Below are 24,775 nucleotides of genomic sequence, written 5' to 3'. Positions count from 1 at the left end.
ATATTCTATGACATCTGTAATAATCACATGGAGTTAATCTTATGTATGGTCAACAGTTATCGGCTTATTCTTTTCACTTGACCGTGTCGACATACTAGTAAGACATTAGGTGGCCGTTTTGTATACCCTGATGACATTAATATTCATATATTTATATCACTGTAAACTTGTATAAAAGCATGACAAGCATTCGGGCTAATACCCGAATCACAAACACATATATTCCATCATGTTTCCTCACTATCATATGGTCTCTGCAATGACTGCTAACCATTGATCATAGTATATGTGTATTTGTATATGACACATCACAGGCCGATACAGGAATACGAGGTGGGTGTGGTTTGTGGGCACTTGCTGTAAATTTTTTTGTGCGCATGCGTGCGGATGAGGGGCTAAAGTATCCAGCCCTTTTCTTTTACTTTAAGTAACCATGCATTGACTTCTTTTGAACTTTATATGAAGACATTGTCTTGACAAAAATATTGTTTTAATTTAGTATTTGTTACATCATGCCAAGGAAATGGGAGCTAAGGAGTCCTCCTAAAAACCAAAAAGTCACGCAAGGACGTGCAAAGACAACGCAAGGATATTATAAAAAGTATATACTGAGTTGTTGTTTTCTTTATTAGTTCTTTAATGTGATTAGTATTTTGATATTTTATTTTGCTGACGTAATTTGCAAACTACATCTCATTGTCCAGTTTATGTTCGATTATGGCAGTACTGAGCTGAGAATACTTGTATACAATTATCTGATAATTGTTACTTTCATGTCAGTTTTCATTAAAGAGTAATTTAAAACTTCATAAATGGAGTCGTTCAATATTTAAACATTACAAACATCGCTGCTGGGAATGCAATAAAATATAAGACAAAAATCCAAAGCAAAGATACAATAAGATGTATATTTTATAAACAACGTTTTGAAACGGTAGTTGTAGTACAGCTATGCTAATTGGGTTAATGTAGCGCGTGTATGCTACTTGTAATTGTAAACATTTGTTGACACGTCTTAATCGGATCACTGCAAGACTTACCTGCAATATACAGCACGTACACCTAGACAACGAAGAAGAGAGATTATTGGCTAAGCGGCCATGTACCTCGTCTGGAAAGACTCTTCGCACGGCCGCCGTGTATGCAAAGTACCATAAGGCTATTCGTACGGATGGCTTATACCTGATCTGAGTAGTATACTAATGCCTTTAATTATATATTTACAGGACTTTGTTGTTGGGACTTGTACAATGTTATAGTCCTTTACCAATAGAAATAGTAATTTTCGAATAAATATTGAGTGATCTTAATGGATGTAAAGCTCTAGTACTGTCACCCAATCGATGAACAAAGGTTTCTTTCAATTTAAAGCTCAAGTGAGTTTAATAGCTAAAGTGTGATAAAATTCTGGACTGTTAGAATATTGTTAGCGACATTGGGTACGTGACAGCCGTGCGAACTGTTACATCATTCGGAATATTGGAATTGGTCTTAATGCGTTGACAGGCGGCCGTGCGAATAGAAACTTGCATTTAATACAGTAATATAGCAGCACAGGTTCTATATATATTCGTGGTTAGTTTAAATTACGGTAATTTCTTCCACTTTTAACAACACAATGCAGTAAATAACAGAATTCAATACAACGTTGATTACAAAAAGGACGTTCAAAACATAGATGATGCAACCATTTATATTTTTTTTTAAAATTTAGTTTGATAATTATTTATCAACATTCATTGTTTTAACATGTCTTTGCGTGTAGGCGTATTTTCGTGGCTTTGCGATGTTTACTAGAACCGGAGCTAAGTGCCTTTCCCCCAAGGACATATAGAGGTAGACGTCTCGATCTGGTTTTGGCGAGTCTCGAAACACGCGAACCTTTGGATTACGAGTTTAAATTTGACTCTTGTAACTGATGTACTGTGGTTACATAACCAGGACTCGTCGTCTAAATTAAATAATAATAAAACACTTGCCTTGACTCATCATGTCATAAAATACATTAATGAAAGCGCCTCTTGCACAGGGACTCTGGTTGGCCAAGCGGTTTAAGACTCTTGCTAATACAGATCACCGACATCCCACCTATCTCTCCGTGGGTTCGAATTGCTGGCACGGCTAGCGTGGATATGTGAGAAAACTTGCAGTAGCTTCTTGTGAGTCGGTGGTTCTTCCTGGGTTCGTTATCCGCCAGATATACTGGCCACCATGTATAGCCTATGATGTGCTGAAAAATGGCGCTAAACTCAAATAACAACAATAATGACAAGAAACTTCCCAGACATCCAATATGGTCACCAGGGCAACCATCATGAACATTTTAAAGTGGTGCAGACCGGACTTCAAAATAAGTTTCGGGTCGTTTCGGCTAGAAACCATTTTGACATGTGACGATTCGTCTCAAACGCTACTTTCGGTTTGGATTTTTGAGGGTATATATGTTATTTTTTTAAATAAAAAGGATTATGCTGTTCTACATTTTATAATAATATTTGATAAAATTAATAGTGATAATATTAATAGGTATATGAGATAAGTCTTAGGAAGCTGTCGGCAGTGCGACGCTTTAAAATGAGTTGCATGTTCGTATGTTTGTAAAGTATAAAGGATCACAAGGGACGAACTATTCTCTTCTTCTGAAAGGGACATGGATTTAGAATAACCTGCTCTCATGTGCAAATGCTTTTACATATCGAAGTAGTATGATTACTGACAGGTAAAATACGTTATAAAAAATCCCCCACGTTTTTGTATTTAATAGATAAGTACGCTTTCGCGAATAACAATACAGATAATATACATTATGATGAGTAACAAATTAACATTGGTCATAGTAAATGATTTTGCTTATTTTGTTATGGAATGATATAAAAACAAGAAAATTGAAGATTACTCGAAATTAAATGGGTTGTCCATATAAATGTTAGTTGTAATGGATCAAGCATCAGTGCGATCAAAAAGACGACAGTTCAAGAATAAAACTGGTCTAACTTCAAAACACGGATAGTACACTCTATACCAAAAATTAATGTAACAGTTGAAACGAAGAGCGATATAATAATAAACCGAGTCTAACTTGTGTTAGTTACAAAATTATATCTTGTAAAACTCACACGTAATCAAATATCAGCTGATGTTGCACATTTCCTTGTTATTTAACCTGCGGGTTCCAATACATCGCTGATATCATCTTTATGATCAATTGTTCACCGATCCCCTACGCTATATCCCATCTTCTATTAGCCTTGTCTGTAGCCTGCAGAGTTTTTGACGATTCCTGCACATGTCCCATTTGTGTGGTGACGAAGTCGTTTGTTTAGTGCAGAAATGTCACTTGAACTTTAAAATAAACCCCAAACAATTGGATTTTAGGTATATGAATCGCAAACCACTGTGTGCGTACTTTGATAAATCAAAATGACAAAATCAGCAATACTGCTAACACAGGTAATTTACAATCCCCGCAGGTGCGACGCAATCTGATCAAAACCAAATTTCCATTGTCCTACGTGTCCTTAACGTAGGACAACGGTGATCTGCCTAAGCTTTTAGTCAGACTGAGGTGCGATGCTCACATCATGAACACGAGTCGCACGTGATCCTGCGATGCTGTAGTTGACTTATACTAATTATTCATTGTGTAAACATTTCTAAAAGCAGTAGTGAAACATTCAAATATATGACTTATTTATATGAAAATAATTAAAATAATTACAGAATGTAAATATTCCCATCAAAACGTCGCAACGGATACAAGAACTAATTTTTCTAACAGTTTTTAAAAATGTCGTTAAATTGTTCTCTTCTGTTTTTTTTTAAACTGCCATAATTTGAAGCAGACTGGTATGCATTTTACAATTCTGAATGTCATAAATGCTTAAATATTGTCAAATTCAAATTAGTAGCTCTGGAGAACGTGGTTCAAGATTTTTATCTATCTATTTTTAGCCGCAGTGACCATATCTGATAGTGGATAGGTATCAGCTGTTAAAGTGTGACAGCCAATGTCAGTTTGCATTCTGTCAGCTTTGAACCATTTAAGTTAAGCGGACTTTAAGATGTCATTTGAAAAGATCCATTATTAATACTAGTGCCCATGTTCGATAGGTGATTGACAACTCTTTTTAAAAATAGTTTTAAAGGTCTTCATGCCAGGTTGTTATTTTGTCCGTCAAATTTGGTGGCATTCGGTTTAATAGTTTGGAGAATCCGTTTCAGGATTGTTCTGTTAGTGTCGACGACCATACTTGATGGCAAATTTGCATAGTTTATACAGTTTATAAAAAGTTTCCTGTCAGGTTACTTTTTATCAGATATCACTATTTGTTTGTACATTACAAAACTGTTATTTAAGTTTTGTCTAATTTAGTAGTAAATGACAGTCATATTTAATGATAGATTAGGATGAACCGTATAAATATGAAAAAACCCTATCGTATGATGCTTTCTTTCACATTTAGTCAAATAATGTTAAGTTCGGTTTTAGAAGTTGGAAGATTTGAGCGTGTTAGTACTGGCGGCCATATTTGACTGCATATTGACATCATTGTACAAACTTTATGCCAAAATGTTTTCTGTCATTTGGTCAAACTTTTATGTAGCATTTTTTGAAAAATAAGTTAAGATATAGTGGCATTTATATTTCTTTTTTAACATCATCTTATTTGAAGGCAAATTAACATCGTTTGTACAAACGTGAAAGATTTAATTATCGTGAAATATTTTCTCAGATTGGGGACAAATTATTTTCAGAGCTGTAGAGAAGCCAATTCAAAAGATCTTACAATTGTTGGTAACACCAGCCATACTTAATGGAAGATCAAAATCATTTGTACAAATTTAAAAGCCATTAATGCCAGCATGACATGTATCAAATTTGGTCAAAATAGGTCTAGTGGATTGTATTTGTTAGGAAAAATTGCAAAGACAGACGAATAGCGCACAATGGACCTAGGACAGCAGCATTGGTTTACCTGGCTTGCCGCCAGCCGAGCTTAAAGATAATCATGTCAGTAAATGACTTGAATCGTATTGAGTATTTTTATAGGCAATTTTGAACTGTTTGGATAAAATTTATGTATTTTCGCTATCATTTGCTATAAGTATTTTTGATAGCGTTTTACGAGATGCGCATCCATGTATACTAATGATATCATTTTTTAAAATTTCGGCAGACAGTGCAAACAAGAGTTATATGGAATGAGACTGGTGCATGTCAGTTGGAATCACTTTCTAACGGTTGATCAAAACTACCCATATTTAAAACTTATAGATTGTAGATGGGTTTTCTTCTTCTTGCGTATAACGTTTATATTAGACGAAATTAAATTTAAATAAACTGAACTGTACTATATTTGATTTTTAGTTAAAACACATTACAGCTATATAGGTTGCGATGGGATGAAATGCTCTTATAAAATAAACAAAAATAACTTAAAATCAAAGCAAAGCAAAACCAGAATAAAGGGATATAAATGCTATATTTCTACTTTATACGGAAGAACGATGAGGGTAGTTTTCGCCAATCACAGGCAATAGCTAAACCAATAGGTTATGACCGTTTGTTGAATTATAAAATTAATGACATAAGGTTACTCCAGTTGGTCTTAAAGTGTACTATTTATTACAATTAAAGAGACCAAAAAACTCATTATCAAACCATACGTTAACATCGAAATGACACCGTTCTAGGTTTAGACATTGTTGCATAATTGACCATTATGTAATGTATATTACAGGATCATTTGTATTGTCTGGCGAGAGATTATTTCGTAGTCCACATGGTGAAGTGGACTAATTCTTTTCTGTTCTTTCATCATGGTCCTTGCTAATGTACATAACACAATGTAATATACCTTACGAATTTTATTCCCTTATTTTCAGATTTGGCTTTTCCGTTCTCAGCTGCAAATATCTTACTATGTTCACCAGTTATAAACCCAAAAAGTTCCGCAACAATAACGGTTGTTGTATCTGTGGGACAAAATCCTCCAGTTCCCGATTTACAGACAGCAAGAAATACGAGCCAGACTTCGAAAAATGTTTTCGGATTGTGGAGAAAAGGTCTGGGGATATCTGCAATGCGTGTGTCCTACTAGTGAAAAGATGGAGGAAGTTGCCGAAGGACACGGACAGACACTGGAATCATGTAAGTTCGTTATTGGATTTGCTTTGTGAAATCATGAATAAGTGAGAACAAATATTAAAATATATTTCCGGTATTGTTTGCCATTATTTTTAATCACCATTTATTGGCACTGTGAAGTAAAGAAAGTTTGTGCAAATTCCATTTACAATTTTTAACTTTATTGATTCTTTTTATCCGTGTAGTCACTTTGTGAATGTCCAGGTGGAACTTTTTTTCACAACATTTCCAATAGTTTTGTTTCTAACCGACGTTTTCACCAGAATGTCACCCTTTTTGTAAAGCATGGGTCAATATAACACAAAGATAAATATCTGTCAGAAAGCAAATCGTACACATAATTGACAATTTTTAAATTAAAAGACAGGTCTAGATGGGATGAGTCAGTGAGCTCTAGTGTTATTAGGTTTGCGGTAAGTTACATAATACCCTGTAATACTATAGTCAGTTACGGCCACGATCTAGGTTCTAGCTGATAAATGTAAGAGTTCTTCGTCTGCTTCCCATCTGGGTTGTCAGTAAATGATTGGTGGTGTCAGGACTGACCGATGATAACATGAAGTGCACTAGGGCTACAGACATTTCTTCCGTTCCTCATGCAAATGTTGGCGCATAGTTGGTACATGTATATTAGAAACGTGCACACTGAATTAGGTTAAAAGTAGGTGACAATGACTGATTATTGAATCCGAAAATGAATAATACAAAGTTAGGTCATTGAATGCAGTATTCACTACAACTTAGTCCAAAATCTGAAAATTAAAGTATTCATGAATCATAAAATCTTTCGTGTTGAGTCATGTCGAATACTCGAATATTAAGTACTCGAATATTAAGCAAATACTCGACTGTTAAGTGCTCGACTGTTAAGCAAATACTCGAATATTAACTAATACAAGAATCTCATTCTTTGGAGTGAATGACCAGGCATCCGTATTGTGTAGTCACTGTACTGAATCAGGATTCGTGCTTTTGTATACTATTTTCAAAGTCATAGCCGGATTACCGATTAAGTAAACTAAGTTCAAGTACTTAGGGCACCAGCCCAACAGGGGCACCGGAAAATTTCAAATTAAGTGTTGATGATAAAATTGAATTAATTATATATGACCAGTTCGATATGCATGCACAAGTATTTTGATTTGGAATCATGACAATACTGGCATTTTACACTATTATTAGCTTTAAAGATTTTGGGGTGGGGGGACCATACTATTATACGTGCTTAGGGCCATGGAAGGTCTTAATCCGGCACTGTTGATGGTCAATGCTACTGTACTTAACAGAATTCAAGACACAATATTAAATAATAAAATCAATTTCTACATTTAAATTTATCTTACCCTTCACAATCACAAATACATGTAAATGTTCCATTTTCATAAACCAAACTTTCCCCATTTTCCAAACTGATATAAGGTCATGATTATTATAATAACTTGATAACGATTTGTATGGTATTTAAAATAAAAAGATTCCGTTATTTTTGGCTTTGCAATGAAAGTTGCCCCAATACTGCCCATTTATTTAATGCATGGACAAATATCATGCAATGAACTCTGACTGCAAAAAACGAACATGAATAATGGTTTATTTTTCAAACTGATGTGTGGGTTTTAGATGGGGCATACCAGTCAAAACTATTTATGTTACTAAGGTAGTTAAGGACTTACGTAAAGCCATGTAATATTATAGCCGCTTATAGCCAAGGACTGTTACGGTATATGCGTCGGTCTGGTCTTCATCTGGCTTGGCAGTGAATAATTGATGGTATCAGGGCTGACCAGTGCAGGACAAAGGCTAACCTGATGTTCGATCAGCCTGGGGCTACTTATAGCATTACTGACCGCAATAACAGTGTCACCAGTCAGTTCTGGCTTACAGTAGTTTCTTGCAGATAAAGGAATACTTTTCCAGGAATTATGAATATATTGACCTGTAATTATGGGTTGAGCGTTTGTACATGTACTTTGGTATCTAGATCATATGACTTTCTTGTTTCAATGATAACAAATTACTGACATTCTTTTAGCCTATAACAGTGCGAAAGTACAGATTTTTTTTTATATCTGGTTTGTATTGACATATCATTACAGGTTGTGGATGCCAGGACAGGGCCTGGGACTAAGTCCGCGATGAAAAGCAAGAACAAACCATGCCCTTTGACACAGAAAAATAAGTCCTCACACAAACCTAAGGAAAATTTCATCTCCAAACCCAGTCGCAGTGTTACCCCAGAGGAACTCTCAGGTACTACACTAAAATAATGGGAATAAAATACCCATAAAATAGACCGTTATGTTCTGATGTCATGTATGCAGAGTTTAAAATAATCAAATCTATAAGTGAAGAGATCCATACATGTTGTCACTTATGTAGAATTTAAAATTAGCATAACTGTAAGAGAGGGGACCTATACAAGTTAACATTTACCTAGAATTTAAAATTATCATAACTATAACAGAAGGGATCCATGCATGTTGTTATTCATGCAGAGCTTAAAATTAGCAAAACTATAAGAAGAGGTACCCACGCGTGTTGTCATTTACGTAGAGTTTAAAATTAGCTACTTTAACAGAAAGGACCCAAACATGTTGTCATTCACGCAGTTTAAAATTAGCAAAACTATAAGAGGAGTTACCCATACATGTTGTCATTTACGTGGAGTGTAAAATTGTCATAAAAGGGACCCATACATATTGTCATTTTCGTAGAGTTTAAAATTATCATAACTATTACAGAAGGGACAAATACATGTCATTTACGTTGAGCTTAAAATTATCACCGAAGGCACCCATACATGTTGTCATTTGCGTAGAGTTTAAAATTAGCTAAACTATAACAGAAGGGACAAATACTTGCCATGTACATAGGGTTTTAAATTATCATGACTATAACAGAAGGGACCCATACATGTTGTCATTCAATAGAGTTTAAAATTAGCAAAATAATAAGAGGAGTTACCCATACGTGTTGTCATTTACGAGTAGTTTAAAATTATCATTATTATAACAGAAGGGACCCATATATGTTGTCATTTACTAGAGTTTAAAATTATCATAGCTATCAGAGAAGGGACCCATACGTGCTGTCAGTTACGCATTTAAAATTATCATTACTATAAGAGAAAGGACCCATACATGTTGTCATTCAATCAGAGTTTAAAATTAGGAAAACTATTAGAGAAGGTACCCATACATGTTGTCATTTACGTAGAGTTTAACTATAGCAACTTTAACAGAAGGGATCGATACATGTTGTCCTTCACGCAGCTTAAAATTAGCAAAGCTATAAGAGGAGTTATCCATACGTGTTGTCATTTACGTATAGTGTAAAATTATCATTAAAGAAACCCATGCATGTTGTCGTTTACGCATAGCTTAAAATTATCGTAAATATAACAGAAGGGACATATACATGCTGTCATTTACGAATAAATTAAAAGTAACATAACTATAACAGAAGGGACCCAAACATGTTGTCATTTATGCAGAGTTTAAAATTAGCGAAACTATAAAAGGAAGTATCCGTAAGTGTTGTAATTTACATAGTTTACAATTATCATAACTATAAGAGGAGGTACCCATGCATGTTGTCTTTCATGCAGATATTAAAATTATCATAACTCTAACAGAAGGGACCCATACATGTTTACATTTACGCATAGTTTAAAATTAGCAAAACTATAAGTGGAGGTACGCATACGTGTTGTCATTTACGTAGACTTTAAAATTATCATAAAAGGGAGCCATGCATGCTGTCATTTACTTAGAGCTTAAAATTATCATAACTAAAACAGAAGACACCCATACATGATGTAACGTACGTAGAACTTAAGATTATTATATCTATAACATACGGGACAAATACATGTTGTCATTTATGTTGAGTTTAAATTATCATAAATATAACAGAAGGGACAAATACATGTTGTCATTTACGTTGAGTTTAAATTATCATAACTATAAAAAAATGGGACCCATGCATGTTGTCATTTATGTATATTTTAAAATTATAATAACTATAACTGAAAGGAACCATACGTGTTGTCATTTACATAGAGTTTACAATCATCATTACTATAAGAGAAAGGACCCATTCATGCTGTCATTCAGTCAGAGTTTAAAATTAGCAAAACTTTAAGAGGAGGTACCCATACGTGTTGTCATTTACGTATAGTGTAAAATTATAAAAGGGACCCATGCATGTTGTCATTTACGTATAGCTTAAAATTATCGTAAATATAACAAGGGATTCATACATGTTGTCATACGTGCAGAGTTTAAAATTATAAAAACTATAAGAGGAGGTAACCATACTTGTTGTCATTTACGTAGAGTTTAAAATTATCATAACTATAACAAAAGGGACAAATGCAAGTTGTCAGTTACGTAGAGCTTAAAATTATCATAACTAGAACAAATGGGACCCATGCATGTTGTCATTTACGTAGATTTTAAAATTATAATAACTATAAATGAAAGGACCCATACGTGTTGTCATTTACATAGGGTTTACAATTATCATTATTATAAGAGAAAGGGACACATACATGCTGTTATTCAATCAGAGTTTAAGTTATCATAACTATAAGAGAAGGTACCCATACATGTTGTCATTTACGTAGAGTTTAAAATTAGAAAAACTATAATAGAAGGGACAAATAATACATGCCACTTACACAGAGTTTAAAATTATCATAACTATAATAAGAGACCCATACATGTTGTCATTTGCGTAGAGTTTAAAATTATCATAACTATAATAGAAGAGACCCATACATGTTGTCATTTACGTAGAGTTTAAAATTATCATAACTATAATAGAAGAGACCCATACATGTTGTCATTTGCATAGAGTTTAAAGTTATCATAACTATAATAGAAGAGACCCATACATGTTGTCATTTACGTAGAGTTTAAAATTATCATAACTATAATAGAAGAGACCCATACATGTTGTCATTTACGTAGAGTTTAAAATTATCATAACTATAATAGAAGAGACCCATACATGTTGTCATTTACGTAGAGTTTAAAGTTATCATAACTATAATAGAAGAGACCCATACATGTTGTCATTTACGTAGAGTTTAAAATTATCATAACTATAATAGAAGAGACCCATACATGTTGTCATTTACGTAGAGTTTAAAATTATCATAACTATAATAGAAGAGACCCATACATGTTGTCATTTACGTAGAGTTTAAAGTTATCATAAGTTTAACAGAGGGGACCCATACATGTTGTCATTCAATCGGAGTTTAAATTATCATGACTATAAGTGGAGGTACCCATAGGTGTTGTCATTTACGCGAGTTTAAAACTATCATAGTTATCAGAGAAAAGACCCATACGTGTTGCCAGTTCGGCAGAGTTTATAATTATAAGTTTGACAGAAGGGACAAATAAATGTCATTTACGTGGAGTTTAAAAGTATCATAACTATAACAGAAGGGACCTATACAAGCTGTCATTTACTTAGAGTTTAAAATTAGCAAAACTATAAGAGGAGGTACCAATACGTCGTGTTAGTTACGCAGAGTTTAAAATTATAAGTATAACAGAAGGGACAAATACATGTCATTTGGGTGGAGTTTAAAATTATCATAACTCTAACAGAAGTGACCCATGCATGTTGTCATTTATGTTGAGGTTAAAATTAGCAAAGCTATAAGAGGAGAGATCCATACATGTCGTCATTGATATAATGCTTAAAATTATTAAAACTATAACAGAAGGGACCCATTCATGTTGTCATTGATGCAAGAGTTAATAAGAGAAGGACGTGTACATGTTGTCATTAATGTAGATTTTATAAGAGAAGGGACCTGTGCATGTTGTCATTCATGTAAGAGTGTATGAAGAGAAGGACCTGTACATGTTGTCATTGACGTAGAGTTTATGAGAGAAGGAACTTGTACATGTCATTGATGTAGAGTTTATGAGAGAAGGAACTTGTACATGTCATTGTTGTAGAGTTTATAGGAGAAATGACTTGTACATATTATTATTGTTGTAGAGTTTATAAGAGAAAGGACTTGTATGCCTACATGTTGTCATTGATGTAGAGTTTATGAGAGAAGGGACCTGTACATGTTGTCATTGATGTAGAGTTTATGAGAGAAGGGACCTGTACATGTTGTCATTGATGTAGTTTATAGGAGAAAGGACTTGTACATTATTGTCATTGTTGTTGATTTTATAAGAGAATGGACTTGTAGGCCTACGTGTTGTCATTGATGTAGAGGTTATAAGAGAAAGGACTTGTATGCCTACATGTTGTCATTGTTGTAGAGTTTATAAGAGAAAGACCTGTAAAGGTTGTCATTGTTGTATAGTTTATAGGAGAAAGGACTTGTACATGTTGTCATTGATGTAGTTTATAAGGAAGGGACCTGTATATGTTGTCACTGATGTAGAGTTTATAAGAGAAAGGATTGGTACATGTTGTCATTGATGTAGTTTATAAGGGAAGGGACCTGTATATGTTGTCATTGATGTAGAGTTTATAAGAGAAAGGATTGGTACATGTTGTCATTGTTGTAGTTTATAAGGGAAGGGACCTGTATATGTTGTCATTGATGTAGAGTTTAAAGGAGAAGGGACTTGTACATGTCATTGTTGTAGAGTTTATAAGAGAAATGACTTGTAGGCCTACATGTTATCATTGATGTAGAGTTTACAAGAGAAGGGACCTGTATATGTTGTCATTGATGTAGAATTTATATTATCATAGCTATAAAAGAAGGGACCCACAAGGCTGGTCCTTTATTAGAAGGTGTTCTTTATATGGATGTGTCTGCTATAAAGTAGGTTTAAATGTAATTGTATATCTCCAACTAATTTTCAGGGCTGATTTTTTTCTTTGACGTTTTAAGTCCGTTTTATGGCTACGCTGGTTAAATTTTTAGCTCAACAAGTCCCATCGTATCAAAACAAATCCTATCGTATCGATCCCATCGTATCAAAACAAATCCCATCGCATCAAAACTGTTAAAGCAAGGAGCTTGTTACCAGTTTGAAAGTCTCTTCTCTGATCTAAAATTGATCAAACGTGGATTATGGGCATTGAGATATGAAATTAGTAAGACAATGAATACATACTATCTGCACGTTAGTGAGATATTTTTGCGTCTGACTGTCACCTCTCTAAGTTAAAGACTATACTTCATTCAGACTTTTGTTTTCCTTCTCCCAAAGGGAAGGGTTAATGGAGGTGGGGGGGGGGGGTGCATATGTTTCAAGAACTCCTATATGTATGTCTCACATGAGTAAGCATCAATATGTGAAATGAATGACCTAAATGTTAGCCATCTTCTACTGGAACACTTAGTTGATGCATCATTGTATTTCTCAAACAACAAGAACATACCCTCTTGTTAACAACTTGTTGCTGTAGTTGTTGTAGGGTTTAACGCCATTTTTCAGCTCACGATAGGCTATACATGGCGGACAGTATAAATGGTGGAGGAAGAACCCAGAAAGAACCACCAATCCACTAGTAAGCCTTCTCACATATCCACAATGGCCGAGCTCGAGACTCGAACCCACGCAAACAGGTGAGATGGCAATGATCCGTAACGCTGAGCGCTTTAGACCACTGGAAACTATTCTGCATTATCAATCGGGAAATTATTCTGCACTATGATCACATATACACTTACTAGGTTTGGAGAAAAAAATATGCGTACAAAAAATGACACTGACCCATTATTCCATCATTACCAGCCCCTCCCCCATTAAGGACGCAGCTATTGGGTCATTGCATGGACGCTATTGAAATCACCACCTTATAATTGTATATACATTTACTATGCATGGGTAAAGCAAATGTACACATGTAGCTGATGTTGACTTAAGTGCCCATCTCCTGGGTTGTTACATATCATGCAGGAACGGCCTTAGCAAAATTGGGGCCCTATTTGGATCATTTTGGCAGAGCAACTCGACCCCCTGGATTTATGCGCGGGGTTCCCAGTGAGCGCGGCATTAGGAAATACAACTTTTAAACAAGTTTTACATGATATTGATTATAGCGGTGGTTAGAACGTCCGCCTCGGACGCGGGAGGTCGTGGGTTCGATCCCCGGCCGAGTCATACCAAAGACTTACAAAGTGATACTAACAGCTTCCTTCCTTGGCGCTCATCATTAAGAGGTTAGTGTTAGGACTGGTCGGTCTGGTGTCAGGATAATGTGACTGGGTGGGACATGATGTTATATGTCTGCGGCATGATGCCCCACTGCTAGACATCACTATAAACTGCCACACTGTAGACATCGTAGAGATATGACTGAACAATTGTTAAAGTTACGTTACAAATCCAAACCACACACATCATATTGAACTTAAGATTTTCTTCCATTGCTTTAAAATTACTTTCTCTCGATATATATATATTTTTTAAAAATTACCAACGCACTGGGCCAATGTAAGCCCGGGGACCCGATTCGGCCAAATATGTCCAATCGGCCTAAGACCCGCCCTGATCTCTTCGGTTGTAACCAGGAGCACTATTCAGGTCCCGACCCAAGCCTATAATCTTATTTATGCTCACTAGGCATCAAAATCAGCCGAATTCAATTTGCAGCTGAAATATATCCATGTTCCCTCCTTACTTCAAGGGTCTTAGGCCCTGGATCATAGATTAAAAACTGTTGAGATCCCCACCTATATACATTAACCTTGTATATACTTGCTGGGCATGAAAGACAAAGTCTTTACCCATAGAGGCGTACCCAAGGGACTTAAAGTTGGGATTTTAAGATACAGAACGTAACGTGAATGGATATCTGTTATGCGAACACAAAATTGTTGTTATCAATGTGACTTGTATTTTTTCAAGTGAAAAACAACTGAAATATTTAGAACAAATCGCTGTCATAATAATGAGATTTTAGATACTTGTGTGCTATTTTTGTAGCTGTATGTTATTTTATGTATCCCTTTTAATATCAATAAATATAGTTCTTTGGTCCAGGTTCTGGAAGTCTATTTAAATGTAATATCAAGAAATATGGTTTCATGTTCCAAATTATGACAGTCGATACAAACATGATCTTGTCTCAAGAAATATAGGGATTTGTTTTGGTTCCAGGTTCTACAAAGTCAGACAAACGTAGTCTCAGCTCAAGAAATTTGTCTGACAGTGATGACTCAGATGACATGGAAAATGGCAAAGTTAAATACAAAAAAATTTGTACCAGAAAGAAGAAAGCTCTTGACCCACACTTCAACTCATGCTTTAGGTCCCCCTACTGGAAAAAGTAAGTAAATTGATTCTTGTTTTCATTTTTCTTACTAACATTTTCCCATATTACCTTGCAAAAGATTAAAAGTATATTGTTGTGTTTAAAGTAAGTTTGATTTCAGTATTCAATGATCAATTCAGTAACCCTGTTTTTTATTACCTGATTTTTAGTATGAGACATTATTTACAAATATATCCATATTCAGACAGCCGAGATAATATTTCCGCAATTTCCTTTCGCGAGTCGAGTTCAAAAATCGCCGCCAGAATTGCTCATTCAAAACCAAACATTCCAGAAGGCGGGGTTAAAACGTTTTCATTTGACCATTATTACTTTGTGGGCCATGCAGCAAATATGTCCACATAATTAAAAATAGAAAATGCGTACTATGACATCTTTTAAAGAAACGCGCAACTCAGTTTGTCCACATTTGACAAAAATCACCTTAATATGAAAAGCTTATTTTTCAAAATCAAATTTGCCTGCCATTACTAAAAAAAAAAGAAAACATCTGTTTCTTCTTAAAAGCCACTCAAGGGAAATTGAACACAGAAACCATCCTAGGGTTATGGTCGTTCAAATTTACATGTATACAAAATGATGCTGATGCACAGTGACCAGAATAGCAGATGGTAAAAACAACTTTGATGTCAGAGCATTTCCTTGACTTTGATTAAATTTGACAAAAGTAGAATCCCTGAACAAATTATGCCAAAGTGTTATGAAATGTGGATAAAAATTTAAACAATAATGTCTGATGCAGCTGTATTATCATAACATTATCTGACAGTAGCTTTTTTCATTGTCCATACACTGTATCTGGCTGATACTGATTTGATTTCAGGCATATTCTTTGAAAACCTGGGTAATGTGTATTTTTTACCTGCTTGTGTTACTTTATTATGACAGCAATCAGTTGTTCACAACATTCTGTTTTGACTATTGTCAAAATCAATTGTCATTTAAGGTGCTGAACTTCCATATGAATATGAAACATGACATTTGTGCTGTGCAAATTGACATATTTTAATTGGGATGATTGTGTTTGCTAGAATATTTGATATAATTAGCAAGTATTTTTCATAATTCTCCCATTATACAGATACATAGATTCAATCCTACATAATTATTATCTTTTTTATATGTAATGGTTTTAGCTTGGAGAATTTCAGCAATTTAAGTCTATGGCATGACATTTACCCTCTGTTGCTAAAAATAGTTTGTATTGCTAAATTAGGCACCTTTTACATTTATCTGTTCTGGCATTTTTTTCAAGTGGAGGGCAAGTCAAGATATGAAAAAGGAAATAAAATAAATTTGAATGTTGAAAGGAAATGGCCAGATACTGCTCTGGGGTTTTAGAACACTGCTGGAAGTAGAGAAAGGCAGAATTGAATTGATTTTGTTTGCTCAACAGCTTGTTCAGTGTAGAAAGCTAACATGCACATTTTTATTTCTTTCACACACTATTTGGTTTAGCATTTATTTCAGATCACATCACAAACTACTAAACAAGTTTCCATGAAACAGAAATGAATTTTCTGAAAGTGCAATAATTACATTTACTTTTCATTATTTTATCGCCGAAAGTCAAAATAACCATACAAGCCTAACAATCTTCGATGAGTTGCACATCAGCAGATGTAGCTATGCTCTCTCAAAACAACATCCCCCAACCCTCCCATCATCAAGGTATTGGTAGAACCAAAAATTGTTTTCTTCATTAAATATCCCCATAGATATATACATATTTATTTATTTGTAACGAAGATTGCTAGTGTGGAATGAGGATGACACCTTTTCTGTAACTTAACTATATCAATAAATGTGAAACATCCTAATGAAACCTTGGAGAGGTTACCTCCCTTGATATTTTGTGATGCTTCTATGTAGCCCTGCAAAGCATAGGAAAAGCCCATTAAAGATCATAGCCGAAATATCTGCTTAAAATACTGCATCACATTTAGCCCCCCCCCCCCACGTCGATGAAATGGAGGGTGTGGATTAAACAGTAAAAGAAACCTGCCAAGATGTGAAATTGTTTTGCCTTTGGAAGAATTTGCTGCAATACTGATTGTACTTAATTAATGGGGTTTTCTTACCCCACCGTCAGAGAATGTTCTTGATTTATGGGTCTTCAAGGGTAAAGTTTCATTCCCAAGTGGGTTTCTTTGATACCTGATACATTTAACTAATGTAATATTGATATCAGTTAGTGACATGTATAGAATTTTTGAAATGTATGTTCAGGGCCACATTTCTGGAGGAAATTTTTGGGGGAAGACAGAAGTAAATTCCTTTAGATATTGTATTCCTAGAGGGACAGACTAATATAAGTTCAGATTGCTAGTGAACAAGCCACCATTGTGTCAGGATGTTCTTTGGTGTTTTAAAGTGATAATACATTTTCTTGTTAACAACACCCCCCCAGAAAAGAATAGAGTATACCCATATTTGCAAACTCATGGGTATATCAGGTTTTATGCTGCATTCATACACTATACTGGTAAATAAACACATGATTCACAGGTATATCAAGCTTTCTGATTAGTACATACAATGTAATGTAAATAGAAACTTTATGCATATGTATATCAGGTTTTATGCTGAGTACTTACAGTATAATCATAAATAAATACATATTGCATAGAATTTCAGGTTTTATGCTGAGTACTTACAGTATTACCAGAAATAAATACATATTGCATAGGTATATCAGGTTTTATGCTGAGTACTTACAGTATAAATAAATGCATATTGTATATCATATCAGGTTTTATGCTGAGTACATGTACTTAGAGTATAATCATAAATAAATACATTATGCATATAATATCAGGTTTTATACTGAGTACTTACAGTATAATCATAAATAAATACATTATGCATATAATATCAGGTTTTATACTGAGTACTTACAGTATAATCATAAATAAATACATTATGCATAGAATATCAGGTTTTATACTGAGTACTTAAAATATAATCATAAATAAATACATTATGCATATAATATCAGGTTTTATGCTGAGTACAAATTACAATAAAATCATAAATAAATACATAATGAAAAGAATATATGGTTTTATGGTGAGTACATACATTATAATCATAAACAAATACATATTGCATAGTTATATCATGTTTTATGCTGAGTACTTACAGTATACTCATAAATAAATACATATTGCATATAACATCAGGTTTGCTGATGAGTACATACAGTATAATCATAAATAAATACATGCATTGGTATATCATTTTTATGCTAAGGATATAGTGTACTGGTAAATAGACACATTCATAGATGTATCAGGTTTTATGCAGAGTACAGACATCATACTGGTAAATAGACATATTATGCATGGGTATATCAAGTTTCAAGCAGAGTACCGACAGTGTACTGGTAAATAGACATATTATGCATGGGTATATCAGAGCTATGTTGTATCTACAGCATGTGTATAACAAGAAATACCATCAGAAAAATATACAGGTATGAACCCATTTTTAAAAAAAATTAATATTTGATCATAATTCAAACCAATACAATTTATTTTTTACAGAACTAAAGTTTGCTGTGGCATAATCTTCGAGGGATTGTATGGTGAAGTAATGGTTGATACACGTTTCTTCAAACCCTGCAAACCTCATCACATGAAGCTAAACCAAGAAAAGGAAAAGGCAAATTACCCATTGTCACCACAGGCTACTGACAGTAATTCCAGCAGTAGCAAGGCCAGTTCTGATGAGACCGACATTTCCAGTGAGAGTACACCAGACCTTTCAAATCCGAGTGCATCAGATATTGCCAGAAAAAGAGGCGTAGGCTCCAGTGAGCTTGGCAAGTAAAAGTGCAACTGAGTTAGAAAAGTTCCAGATTTCACCGCACATGGGTAAGGAGTGTAATCAAGGACAACAGCCAAAACTAAACTTAATCAGGGATACACTCTTGTAAATAAACTTCAAATAGAACTTTTCAAAATTTATTGCAACAAAGTATTCTGACTTTGATATACCAATATACATATCACATGCTGCCTGTTTTTCTCCTGTCACATTGACGGTTGCTTGTGAGTGGTGTGTGTGCATTTCACCGAGTTTGCAGTATATTTCAGTAAGAATGGGGGTGCCAAATGCAATGCATGCCTGGGGTACAGTTTAATTCAGTGAAACTTGTAATCTCCCTATTTGTAATTATATCTAAGGTATAATTTATAAGATCACACAAGATGACAAATGCTCTGGTAATTGTAAATTGTCAGACTCACTATGTGTTTATAAAATGAAAGTTATATATCTTGTATGTTTGTTTTGTGTAATTGTGCAATAGGTCATATGACATAGTCATTATGATTATAAAAGAGACATGGCCAATATTATTGTAAAAGATTATAATATATTTCTCACATTTCTGATTCTTTATGTTGATAATCATAAAATGATTACAGACCTGCCACTTATCCCGGTTTACTCGGAATGATCCAGAAATTTTGTTTCAAAATCCGAAATTTAAGATTTTCCATTTGTATAACCTCAAATTTCGATTTCTGCAAACACCAAAAAGTTTGATTCAAGATGACTGTTCCTCCTTCAAAGAGAGCTAAGTTCTGTAGAAATTCCACAGTCATACCGTGAAAATCCTTTTTCCATGCTTCATCTATTATGTTGATATTCAGTGTGTTAATTGAATAAACACTAATATAATCATAGATTTTCACGGTATTTCACATTAAGTAAATGGCATAAGACAACAGGGATGTCAATTCCTTTATAATGTTCTATAAATATAGTGTCAGAAGCATTGATCTTATTTGTTTTTTCTCAAAATCCTCATTTTCATTCCACTCAAGGTAGCAGGTCTGTGATAAGGACATCTGCTGAGGCAACGTATAATTTAAAACTTCCATCATGATCATCTCACATGGTCAACACAAATTTGACATATTTTGCATTTTGTTGGTGAGTAAATAATGAGTAGCATATACCAGTTTCTCCCACATAAAAAGTCTTATTCCATGCTGGTCAGTGGGTATTTACCTCTTGAATAACCATGATTAAAAATCATCCCCACTGGCACTGGCCTCTGTATATATATTATTGGTTCCCAACTGGAAATAGGACTAATAAAATCCTGTGCAGGATTATATGTGAACCTTGTGGATGCATTATTTGTATTATTTATTATTAATTTATATTCTTTTTATATTTATTACAATTTTATTTATCACCCATGGCCACAGAAAATATTGTGAAGATATAAATGTGTGTCTTGTCAATTTTTTTAGATGTCTTTATTTTAATCAGTATTTTTTAAGAAATTACCTGTAGCATGTGAAGTTGTTTAACATTCAGAGATGACCCATCATTTATAGAGTGAGCTAGATGAAGTCAGCAAACATCTTTCAGATATTTAGGTGTAACTGTCGTATATCTATTGTTTAAACTTTGACTACATGTAAAAAGTATAGGTTCTGTAAATCTGAAAAATAAAAGAATTTAAAAGAAAAATAAGAGTGTGCTCAACACATAGCACATCATTACAAGATAGTATTGGATTGTTTATTATGAGATAACAATGCAGTATTATGCGATATCAAAGGCTTATTAAAAGATAACTTGTGTTATTTTGAGATATCATTCCATTACTAGGAGATAACATTGCATTATTATGATTGTATTGCATTATGAGATATTGCAGTACTATGAGGTAATATTGCATTGTGATGAGATAAAATTACATAATTATAGCACTGCAATATTATGAGATAATATTGCATTGGTATGAGATAATATTGCAGCAGTGATATATCATTACATTATTATAACATTGCATTATTATAAGATAACATTGTTATTTTGAGATCATATTGCATTGTTACACCATTATGTGTTATTTTGAGATTTCATGGCATATTTATGAAATAAAAATGCATTATTACTAAATAACACATATATAACAATCAAATATTTAAATTTGTATTGCTTTTAAAAGGAAATAGGCAAATATGATTACTTAATTTGGATGTCTGTCTGTAAGGACATTTATAGAAATGTGTTTATTGTTGAAGGAAACCAGATCATATAAACATCAAATTATTAGCATGGATTTGTTTGTTGAGGATGATTATGCACAATTTTTGCAAATTGATTCAATTCTACTTAAAGGAGTCAGACTTCATAACATAATTATTATTGTGTAAGAAAATCAAATGTTTCTCTTTTCTTTATGATGGACGTCAGCATTCGTTTTGTCAAAGTCTCCTATTAAAAATCTAGTCATCTAATTTATATGAGATTCAAGGGTAAAATGTTTTCAATAAGTCATATCAGTGGTATTGAAATATCATATAGATTTGTTACTAATTCTTTGTGGATGTAGGACCTTTATCACCTGCGTAATTAATTGCTGCTAATCATCAAAAGTGTTGAAGAAAAAAAAATCATAATGCATTTTTTAAATTTATTCTTGATGGACTGTTGTGTCTCATACAGGGTTGGAATGTATTAAAATGTACAATATTGATGTCATGTACAATAGTTGTAGTCGAATATGAGCAAATATAATCACGTATGTATATACAGATATGTATTTGGTGTCATTTACGTCTAGGTTTTAATATCTTGCCAGCAATATATGTAAGAATTATTGGATTGCCATAGGCATGACTACTCCCCCATTAGTTACAAGGTCAGTATACTTGCCACTTCAACGTGTGTCAACAGTATGGCATAATACAAATTTGAAGAATGACATGTCGGTTTAATCTTTCACTGATATATTCACAAGGGCATTGTCCACTCATAACATTAAGTAGTCGAATGTTTCTATTTTGCTTGCTTATTGTGGATGATCGAAGCATGTCAAAATGTACCAAAGTCAAAACATGCACCAGCCAAAATGTTATCAACAAAAAACGTAACCAAGTGTCTAAATGTATCTAATTAAAGTATGCCCCACCCAATACGTTGATGTTCGAAGATTTACTGTTTTAGGTTTTTTTGTGTTGGAAATTCCGTAGCTCATTAGATACTAGTTCTCTTTTAGTTGTAGGTAGTCATGGCTCGTTGTAGACTGCTTTTGTTGGATCATTGTCGAAAGGACACCTTGAATAATGCGACATTTTGGCCTTTGAAATTTCCTTTGATATTGAGAATCCTTTCAAAAATTTAATTTGGATTAACTCAGCACCATACTCTAATAGATGTAATTCGCAAACCAAATCCTCCAGTAAGGGATGAAACACAAATAAGCCATACTGGATAGATAGATAGATACGGAAATGAGTTAGAAAGCTATTACTCGTGAATATGGGTTATGAAAAAGGCAAATTCAAATCAAGCAAATTATTGCATTATACAGCAAAACAAGTGTTATTTAGATTCTTACATAAAGTTGTAAATTATATATTTCAACACTTAGTGGATAGATATGACTTATGATTAGTAAAATCCCGACTAAATAGCGTCTTGAAGCATTAAAATTCATTACAAATACAATCTCACAAAAAAGGTAATAAATTACAAAAGGTTTTACCTTTGCCGATATATCGGAATTTTAAACTTAATTGGAAAATTGCTTTATGCATTAAATATTTGTTTTAAATGAAAGGGATTTAGATACCATGTAAGAAATTAAATACTTTGTATTATCATGTCACAAAATTATCATTACTCAACAATATTAAAACCCGTGCGGTAATCACAATATTAATTTAATTGAATATGTACATACATTAAACAATAGTAGCAGTACGTTAATAGCAAACATGCTATTGAATACCATATATTTTGTAAATATTATCAATTGTTTTACTTCTCCTGTCGTTTAAAAAGTAAATTAATCAATAAGTGAATAAACATATGTTTTTCCATGACGCTCTGTGTTGTCATGGGACACAGGCATCTATTGCATGCTGACATTTCATGTCAGGTTTTCTACAATATGTACATGCTCAGTGCATTGAGATGTTACGTATGTAAGAACTGGAATTTATATATTTGCAGGCTATCGCAAAGATCAATGCAATACAGGTGTAGAAGTTAAGATACTGAGAACATCATGCATATACGATTCGGTTAATGTAACAATTAACTGCTCAAGATTACAGAAATGCATAAAATGTCGAAAACAGAGTGCTATATAAATGTAATTGGTTTTAGGTTTGATTTTTGCAGCACGTGTTTCCAGTTGACGTGTCGGTAAACGCCGTATCTGAATAATGTAAATACTTTAATGTTATAGGGTTAGAATCTGAACAGCTAGAAGAGCTCTTATTGCAACACAGTAGTCATCCACTCAGATTTTATTAATCTTAATCAGCATCATGAAGTTCCAGAAAGACAATTTGGACTGAGATGGTTACTCAGGTTCTTACGTTCTTTGAAGGTTTTTTACAGTTTGAAAAAAATGAGGTAGCATTTTCAAGGCCTTGAAAGTTTGGGAAAAATCGAACAGATTACCCTGAGGTCTTTAAAAGTCTTTGAAAACTGAAATAAATATTTTAATTTCTTCCCATAATCACAAATACATTTGTCCAACGTTGTATGATTCGGATGTAATCGAGTTTTCCTGGTTTCTTTCTTTTGAATAATTATAGTTTGAATTTTATCATTAAACACTATCGTGGTATTTTGCATTCATTGTTTTCACATATAACATTGCTTGTATGCAAATTGTTAGCAACAATAGGTCTTGGAAATCTTCGTTTGTGGTCTTTGAAAGTTTGGGAAAAGTCTTTGAATTTATCATTCAGAATTCTGTATGAACCCTGTTATTACACTTTTCCCTTCATTTAATTTTATTTGGAATAATTTTATTTTATTGCATCTAAATGTTTTATATTACTCCTTAAAATTACTTGAATTTAATAGAAAGAAACCTATAAGAAAATCATCACAGATGATTCAAGTTGATCAGCTTCATAGATCACCTGGTCAAAGCCGAACTGGTAAAACGTCATCATGGTTTACTTTGTGTTTTATTTATTTAATTTGGTGGGTGAACCGCAATAATATTATAATTTTTGCTATCATAAATCACAGATATGGGTAAAATTTTGATATAATAGTGCTTTGACTTACCTTTTGATCTGGGTACGCTTCAGCTTTCATTCATACATTTTTGACTGGATACACTTTGACTTGAGCATATTTTCACAATGCGTTTTGATTTTGCTACGTTTTGACTGTCAATCAAATTAATGAATTTTGTGTAGGGATTCCTAACTTTTCTAGTATGAGAACCCCTTTCTTAGCTTCAATACATTTCGCGGACCCACAGCATAATAACTGAAAACATACAAGCCTCAATGAATAACGCCGCAGTACGTTTCCGCCAGGGTGTCCATGGCCAACATGTTTGGAACTACT

The 24,775-nt window shown here is 33.6% G+C and overlaps 1 protein-coding gene across 1 annotated transcript; it reads left to right on the top strand.

Moving 5' to 3' along the window:
- Positions 1-5,923: 5,923 nt before the first annotated feature.
- On the top strand, positions 5,924-19,255 carry LOC149782105 (SIN3-HDAC complex-associated factor-like). Its single transcript, XM_089935066.1, has 4 exons — positions 5,924-6,151; positions 8,245-8,398; positions 15,250-15,418; positions 18,970-19,255. Exons 1-4 carry the CDS (start codon positions 5,924-5,926, stop codon positions 19,253-19,255), a joined length of 837 nt encoding a protein of 278 aa, XP_089791192.1.
- The last annotated feature ends 5,520 nt before the right edge of the window (positions 19,256-24,775 follow it).

This window comes from Sinohyriopsis cumingii, chromosome 15, assembly GCF_028554795.1.
Source record: "Sinohyriopsis cumingii isolate HCF-2022 chromosome 15, ASM2855479v2, whole genome shotgun sequence".
NCBI classification, from domain to species: Eukaryota; Metazoa; Mollusca; class Bivalvia; order Unionida; family Unionidae; genus Sinohyriopsis; species Sinohyriopsis cumingii.
This window is presented reverse-complemented; position numbering and strand designations above follow the sequence as displayed.

What these genes read in the sequence shown, in the direction of transcription:
- LOC149782105 (XM_089935066.1), top strand. Translation starts at nt 5,924, where the DNA reads ATGTTCACCAGTTATAAACCCAAAAAGTTCCGCAACAATAACGGTTGT. An exon ending in TACCCCAGAGGAACTCTCAG is followed by an intron (nt 8,399 to 15,249) that starts GTACTACACTAA and finishes TTTTGGTTCCAG; the next exon opens with GTTCTACAAAGTCAGACAAA. An exon ending in AGGTCCCCCTACTGGAAAAA is followed by an intron (nt 15,419 to 18,969) that starts GTAAGTAAATTG and finishes TATTTTTTACAG; the next exon opens with AACTAAAGTTTGCTGTGGCA.